The 8,840-nt window shown below is 33.1% G+C and overlaps 1 protein-coding gene across 1 annotated transcript in view; it reads right to left on the bottom strand.

The window, feature by feature from the left end:
• Positions 1-1,470: 1,470 nt before the first annotated feature.
• Tmeff2 (transmembrane protein with EGF like and two follistatin like domains 2) overlaps positions 1,471-8,840 on the bottom strand; it is a 259,792-nt gene continuing 252,422 nt past the window's right edge. Inside the window, exons 8-10 of the mRNA XM_042688317.1 lie at positions 7,011-7,134; positions 5,525-5,683; positions 1,471-2,204 (exon numbers count right to left, since the gene is read on the bottom strand). Of these exons, the coding sequence (XP_042544251.1) occupies positions 2,108-2,204; positions 5,525-5,683; positions 7,011-7,134 (380 nt within the window). The 3' untranslated portion in view covers positions 1,471-2,107. The remainder of the gene's footprint in view (positions 2,205-5,524; positions 5,684-7,010; positions 7,135-8,840) is intronic.

Raw genomic sequence — 8,840 nt, 5'->3', positions numbered from 1 at the left:
GACCATATTTTGTTGGTATTTCCCAAGGGTCTTGAATAGTGCCTAGAAAATAATATACGCTCACTGAGAATTTGTTATTCAGCTTTTAAAAGGGATTTCTTCACAGGGAGTGTAAGTGTGGAGGAGGAAGGCAGAAATGTTGCTGAAAAATTTTCTAACACTTAGGCTTTTGATATTTGATAAAAATTCACATCAACATCCATCAAAGAAAGTGATTTCATTCTCATATAGAAAAAAGTCAATGGGACTGTTTCTTTTACTGTGGCTGCATCATTACTTTTGAAAGAAAAAGGCTTTGTTTGTCACAATTACCTTACCCAGGAGACCATGACTAGTTGTATCTCTGCATGTGTTAACCAAACTAAACTTTAGAAATGATTTGTCTTGTGTAAGTATCATAGGATCCATTCATAGGAACACTGAGTGTTGGATTTGTCAGTACATTCATGATTTTCAAACTGATGAGTAAGTTACAAAGCCACATTTTTCAAAATCTGAAATCCTGCTTGGATTGTCACTTTTATTTATATGTTAACAATACCTTAAATATTGCCCTAGAAAATTTGTGGTTTTTTTCACTGAATGTTTTATATTCAAAGCATTCTGATTTAATGTTTGTGTCTGATTTTGCAAGGGCATAGGAGTAGATATAATTTCTTTCAGTCTATGCAAGGATCATTTGAATAAGACAAAGGGAACTTCATTTAAATTACCCATAGGAACCATGGAAGCAATGTGCAAATAAATGATGATAAAGAAATTATTTGAATTGTTATTTCATCTTATTCTTTGAGAATGCTCAGAATTTTTTTCCCTACACATCTGTGTGTGTGCAAATCTGAAAAAAATAAATACCAGCATCAGCTTTCCTTTAAGATGTTTTCAACTCTTGAGGATTTTCTTTCTTATATGCTCAAAACCATATTTTCCTGGGGCTGGGAAGGTGGCTCAGTGGTAGAGTGCTTGCCTTGCATGCACGAGGCCCTGGGTTTGATTCCTCAGCACCACATAAGTAGCTAAAAACAGAAGTGGTGCCGTGTCTCAAGTGGTAAAGCACTAGTCTTGAGCTGAAGAACTGAGGGACAGAGCCCAGGCCCAGAGTTCAGGCCCCATGACTGACAAATAGAAACACAAAACAAAAAAACATATTTTCCTGTTTTTATGTCTTAGATCCATTTTAAATAATGATGCCTTATTAGCCATAAAGCAATTCATGGGATATTTGTTTGTTCTAATACCATTTCAAAAAATATAAACTACAAATAGAGCAAAGTTCTCCCAGGAAGTTGTAATTTTTGTATTTCCCATTTAATGATGTTATTAATTCTTCTCATCTAAATAGAATAGAGTTTGCCACAGTGTGTATAGTTAATATGCAACTTATTTAGGACCCTTTGGACATATGCACTTAATTGAGAGATTCCAAGCTTAGAATCTTCCCCAGTAAAAACCCTTTCCTTTACAAGTTAAAAAACATTTTCCCTCCCCTTCACTTTTGATTTAATTTATATGTCAGAGATCTTTCTGCTCTGGGAATGAAAATGGAAGACCAGGGAAGAAAGTAGATGAAATAGAGATGATTCAAAGATCTGAAATATTTTATCCCCACTTGATATAAAGCAAATTATTTTTTCTCTTTTCCAATAACCATCATTTCCCTTGATCTTAGAATCACTCAAAATCTAGCCACTGAGTCCTGTACAAACTAATGTGCTGTCTGAAGATGTGCAGAAAGATGAAATAGCAGGACCTTTACAGATTTTACTTGTTTGGTTATATTTACAGTTATGAAATACTGCAAATTTAAGAATGCCATTTTTTCTCATCACTGAGTATTTATTATATATAACAAATACATGGGAAAGAAAAAACTATATTGTGTGATATAAATAGTTTATTTACATTACAGAAAAACATCAAGACAATGTATACTATTTCAAATATATCCATACATAATCAAATATAGCTGTAGTACATGTTTTCATTGGTGTAGATTACCACAAATGCAAGGCAACATGTGTAGATCTTTTGTCTTATCTTTTGTCTATAATACTGTATTGTGTAGTCCAAGGTGTTAGTTGTCCAGTCACTGTGAAACATGCTCCCTTTAAATTAACCTCGTGGACGCTCTGGTTGTGTTGTCTGAACTGTAGTGCCCTGTATTTTGCTTCTGTCTGTGAATTCTGTTGCTTCTGGGGCATTTCCTAGAAGGTTGGAAAGTTCAGAAATCTTAGTCCAATGTGATTACTTAAAGTTTGGTCCTATAATCACAGAGCAGAACTGTGTATTATGCAAATTATTTACATATGTCAGATGAAAGAATTAATGACTAGTAGATCTGGGATTACTTTGTAAAAGTTAGTTTTGGCTTCTCCTTGTGGTTGTCTTTGGGCTTCTGTTGAGAATTGAAGAACAGAAGTGGAAGGTGAACAGAAATACGTTTACCTCATTCCCAGCTTCTCACTCATTAAGGCACAATGGATAGACTCCTCAGTACAATGCAATCCAGCAAGCCTGATCTCATCTTATCTCACTTTAAAGGTCTTCAACAAATTCATGTTCAAATGTCTTAAGGATGAATGTTTATTGACATTTCAATGCTACAAGTTAAATTTTATCATACAAGATGACGAGTCAACAGTTATTATCTGATATGTAATTGAAAAAAATGTTTTGGTTTGGCATAATATGTTCTATTTTGTGCATCAATACTATAAAGTAGAAACAGAAATTGATACTAATTATGTAGCTTCTATAAAAAGCTAATCTGCAGGTGAAGTACCTGAAAAACCTTTGGTTTATTGTTTTTTTAGTGCAATAAAAGATAGCTTTGATCATGCAAGCAAGGACAATATAATGTTCATATAAAATAACATTTCAGCAAGCTATGGGATATTGGAAAATATACATGAATATACACATACATACACATGCAGTGTGTTTACATGTGTGTGTGTGTGTGTGTGTGTGTGTGTGTGTTTGTGTGTGTTTCTTTTAGATGTATCTTTAAAAATGAGAATGGAGCTGGAAACTGCATTTCCAGCAAGTAGGAGCTAAAGGTAAAGACTGAAAGTTTAATTTCTCAACATGGCAGCTCTTTTCATTTTGGAACATGTCTGTATATTTGCATATTTCTCTGGCACAGATTGTTAGAGAAGAGGCAGGTGTTTGGATAAAATATACAGAAAAAAGGAGGAAGGAATTAAGAACAAAGGAAAGAAAGAGAGAAATAGAAAAGAGGAGAGACTATGTCAAATAACATTTTTTAAATGAAGAAAATGAAGTAATCTCTACAAAAGTGCTGGATATTTTGGAATAGGTCTTAACAGGTCACCAGGAAAAACACATTTACCAGGTATATATAGATAGCCTAGATGAAAAGTCTGGTTTCTAAATAGAGTGTCTTTGAACAAATAAAATGAATACACTGTAGGAATTAGTGTAATTTATTGACTACTATGATTGTTGGGAAGGCTTTGGGACATTTGCTGTTCAAAAGAGAGATTAAAAATTCATTACCAAAATGTTTTTATGCCATTTCTCTCTCAAAAGTAAATAGAACATAAGGCTTACTTTAAATTTAACATAGAAGACAAAAAAGGCCATATACCTTGAAAACAAAACTTACTCTAATTTGAAGCTCAGTTTTGGTAATCTTGAGTATAGGAATACACAGAATCCTGACCAGTATAAAGGCAATATGACCAGTGGTAAAATGTACAAGCTCTGGCACTGGGCCACTTGATGCCATTTTTTACTCTTATTGTTTGGCTAAGCAAACATAATACTTTGATGACCTCTGATAGCTCACGGTTTTGACCTTGAAAATTAGGATATTTTCACATTCTTTGTAATGTTATTAAATGCCGATATATATGTGTGTGTGTATGCCTGTGCACATACATACATGAATATATAAATATATGACACTCATAACATATACATAATTCCTGGTAAAGGAAAAGTATATTTCATTTATTTTTATATGTATGAGAATGAAACTGATCAATAGCAGAATTGAAAATATCTGCTGATGGATTTGAAGTTTTGGCACTTTCCATTATGTAAAGAACAAATTTTTATAATATTATCTCCATTAAATATGAGTTTTTCAGAGCTTGCCTCGACTGTAGAAACTTAAGAACCTTAGAATAGTATAGTATAATTTCCTGTGTTTTTAGTATCTTTTCTATCTTTTCATGGTTAATATTTTTGGCTTCTTGAGTTATCTTTATATTTCTCAGAGTCTATTTTAATATAATCCATTGATTTGCTTGGCATCTAAACGTGAAAGTCGAGATGATGAACTCGACTTGGCTTAGAGCAGCACAAAGCTCCAGTCAATGATCTCCCCTTAAGCCTTTAGGCCAGGAAAGGATTTATGAACCATATTCTGTCTTTTTCAAGAGCAAACTCCACACTTGTCCCCAAAGAAGGTAGTGCAATACAAGATACTAAGATGTATTATGGCTTTTATTTTCTAAAGATACAGTACTTTTTATTTTCTTGCTTTTTGAAAATAAGTTTTTGGAATCATTCTGATTTACTGTAGAGGTGTACAGATGAGTGGCAGTCTAAATGCCTCATGGATTTGACGAAAATCTTAAAGAACTTCATTGGAACTTTTTCAAGGAAAGTGAAATCAGGTCAGAAAAGAAATATCTTCAATAACTTCTCTGGTCACACAGGACATAAATGATGTATTTGGTTTAGAATCTAATTCTTGGTTACCAAGGGTTTGCACACTAACATAGTTAAAGAAGTCCCTGGCCTCAATCCTGAAATCCAAGCTAAACATCAAACATCATTAATCAGTCAGAGTTTATATTCCCATTGAAACTGGGTGAAATTTCTTTTCTCTCTCAATCTGCTTCTCCATGAAACAATTACCTTTCAATTGGACTTGCAGTTTCAAAATAAATTGTGATAATCTCTGCATGTTTCTCCCTTTATCAAAGGTCTTCATTTCCTGTAACATAATCTTTCTAATTATAACTGTGCAAATTTTGTGGTTAGAATTTTCAGATAAAAAGTATTTGTTGTTTATACCAAGTATGTTAAAATGGAGACTTATTTAGAATGAGAAGTGTTATAAATAAAAGCCATAATTTAGTACTTTGGAAATCTTATTTTAAAATCTGCTATTATCTCGTTTGGCATACTGGCCTAGATTAGAAAATACTGATCATTTAAATAGGTTATTAAAAGCCTGAATAAGGGCTAACCTATTTCTAACTAAAAGACAAAACCTTATTTTAAAAATGGTTGGCTTTATATGTCAGAGAAAACAGACATTTGCTTAGAAAATGAATAATCCTCATCAAAAATACGGAAATAAACAGTCCAACATGAAAATCCATACTTTCCATTTGGCTATTCAAATGCTCTTAAAATGAGAAGATGAGACTCATGGAGAATGAGTGGATGTAGAGCAATGAGGGAATTCACAACCAGAGAAATCTGACTTAGAAAGGAAGATCAACACAGCTCATTATTTGTGTGACCATCAAGGTTAGTGACTGACCTTGTGATGCAGAGGACCACCACACAGATGACAGCAATCTGAATTGTTCCAATCACAGCCGCGATTAAGACATACTGAAACCGTACAGGACCAGGAACAACATACAGAACACTGTAGTCCTTTTTTTCACAGTGTTGTCCAGTATAACCAGCATCACACCTGGAAGAAATGGTAGTGTCCAGTTACCTGCAGCTGCTGAATTCTTCTTTGGAGAAAAGAACTCTACTTAACATGTTTACTTGAAAAACAAAAAATTGTTTCTCATGACAACGTATGAAACATCCTCCATCCTATTGTCTATAAAATATTGAAAAATATTAGAAATTCAGCAAGAATCATTTCTTTAATTTGCTGGTTAAAAGTCATTTGCTGATGTTGGAGACTTAAATATTTAACCAGCTGAGATAAGCTCTGAGAACGAATGATCTATCTCCCTCACCCAAATCCTCTGAAAAATTTAGGTAGAAAATATACATATTAAAATAAGAACTTGTCAATGAAGTGAGAAATTTCATTATACATTTGTGAAAGGGGTCAACTTGTCATTGCTTTGCAATCTATCTTAGTATTTGACTGAATTTTTTTATAACTACATTCAGAGGCCTTTTGGGTAACAGGTAGGTTTAATGTCTGACTTCAGGAGATGGCAGGTTGTAAGCAAAAGCAAGGCAGTTGTTGATGGTGGGAGAGGGGGATAAGTGGTGAAGGGGAAGAAGGAATGGGAGAGGAGGAGAGGAATAGGGAGGGAGAAAGAAACAGAGAAAGAGCAGGAGAGTGTGAGCTCCTCTGTTCTATAACTACATATTGAAGCCTTTTCTTAAAAAACTATACACCCTTTGTGTATTAATTTAAATGTAAATATATTTGTTGTTTTTCATTTTAGCTTTGCCATCTTGGAAATAATAGCCATATATCCTAGATATGAATACTCAACAGATATTTATAAGCTAAATCCAGACAAGTAATTTTGTTGTGTCTCTACTTAGCTTAAAACCGTGTAGGTGTGACTAATCATCTTACTACACCAGGCTCTGTGGATAGCAGATGCATAGAAAAGAGTGAGTGCCTAGTAAAACTTAGTTTGATGGCATTTGTTAGAGGATCTGCAGGACTTTGGAAAGGATGAGAACTCTAAAGTAATTCATTTAAGAAATATTTAGTGGGAAATGCCAAGCACTGCTCTAGGTGCAGCGGAAAGAGTGGTGACTAATAAAGAGTAGCCTGTGCATAAAGCAAAACACATTTTTAAATTTTGGCACATGAGTTAATGTATCATGATGTATGACAAATAAGCTGTGTATCTAAGACATGCACATCTTATGTTTGTGTGTGTGTGTGTGTAAAGAGGCAGAGAAGTTTTGTGGCTGGTCCCCATGTGAATATCTAAAATAGTAAAAAGCCAACTAATCTTACAAAAAACATTTAATATTTGAGTTGCATACTTTTACTTTATGAACTATAAATGTTTAAAGAATGGAAACATTACCTGCAAGATGGCTCCTGCATGTTGATGGAATGTTCACACTTTCCGTGCATACAGAAGCCATTGTAGTGTTCTGGACAAGGTATGTGGTGTTCTCTGGCACTTTCTTCTAATTTGTTAGCATTCTCTGTGAATACAGATAAAAAGCAAGTACCCCCTGTAAACACTTTCTTAGCTCAGTAAGATCATCCAGTATAGTAAGAAGCAGAGCAACAGTAGGTAAAGCTCTTTGAAAGGCCAAGAATTAAAAGGCCAAGCTTCCCAAGAAAGAGAGGAGGAGAATTGAAAAAAAACCATCTTTACAATCATGTTTAAAGATGAAACTATGAAATTATCTAGTACTTTTCATGCTTTTATGCAATTTCTTCCATCTTTAACAGCCAGTGATGTTTTTATGACTTGTAAGACTGAACTTTCCTTGTGTAGAGACACTACATTGATCATAAAATAATCCAAGGACAAGTTTTTTTAAAAAAATTTCAAAGCCCAGCATAATGTCCCTAATAGTAAATTCCTGTAATAGCTTGATACTTTCTCAATGTGAGAGCTTAAAAGTTAAAATTTGGCCACATTCAATTGTTAAACAGACATTTTCCAAACCAAATGCAAATACCAAACTAATGTATTCTTTTCGATTTTAAAATCTACCATGATATTTTTACCAGCATTCACACATTTTTTTCAAAAGAAACATCAAATTGTATTTGTGCAAAATAATTAGAACTAAGATTTAAGCCGTGTATGATACATTAATTTTATCCATATGCATATGTGCAAATAATTTCAATGCTTCTGGTAATTTTCAACATTTCAAACTTCTTTCAAAGTAACTACAACTCTTTTCAGTTATTTTGGCATATTCCTTCAGCATACTTGATCCCTTTTATAAAAATATGCTACCTATCCATCACTTACACACACACAAAATTGTTGCCTGTGATGGTTTTGGAACTCTTCCATCTACTATCTCTTAATTAATATTCTATTTTCAGGTATATAATTACTGAAATAAGCAAAATGTATTGTTTGAAGCAACAAACATACATCAAAGATAGTTATTAAACACAGGCTAAAGCTATAGAAATAATTAATCTGTACATTTTTATTGCCAAAAATAAAGCTACTAAAAGTGCAAATGTTCAGAATGATATATTCACATGGTGCATACAGCATGCTTAAAGTAGATTTTAATTCATACACTATAGCCTGTATTAGAAATATTTTGTAAAATTTAAACAAAGAAAAATGCAACTGAAAATGAACCGTTTTCTTTCAGATTAAGAAGTTTCATTTTATCATGTTTTTAAAAGACATTTAAGTATTTTCTGACTTTTGTTTATCTATGTATACCTCTTATTTGTAATGCCATCTTTATATGTTCACTTTATAATAGTACGTTTTATCTTTTTCATCTCTTCTATAAAGTCTGATATTTTGAGAATTTCTGCCCCAAGAAATGGGGAAATACTACTTTTTTGACTTCATTCTAATAACAGTCAGTGTAAAAATACTCTGTAACACCATACTAGTTAGTCAACAGTGATGGAAGTTTGTAGGTTATTACTTTTATGAAATGGATTACTTGCTAGTATTTCTACATAGGGATATTTTTATCCTAATATATTCAAATAATTTTTACTAGCAGTATGCACAATGAGCATATTCACTGGGAGATAAGGCATGGCACTGGCATTAGTGCATCACACAAATGTATGATTTATGTTAAGGCAGAACTGTAAAACATCTTCCACACATTTTAGAATGTAGATGCCATCTGCAAACCATTAATGTCTGCAGTAAATTGATAAATATGTTTAGTGCTTTCTTGCATAT

This window comes from Dipodomys spectabilis, unplaced genomic scaffold (assembly GCF_019054845.1).
Source record: "Dipodomys spectabilis isolate Male_0828 unplaced genomic scaffold, ASM1905484v1 ptg000115l, whole genome shotgun sequence".
Taxonomy (NCBI): domain Eukaryota; kingdom Metazoa; phylum Chordata; class Mammalia; order Rodentia; family Heteromyidae; genus Dipodomys; species Dipodomys spectabilis.
This window is presented reverse-complemented; position numbering and strand designations above follow the sequence as displayed.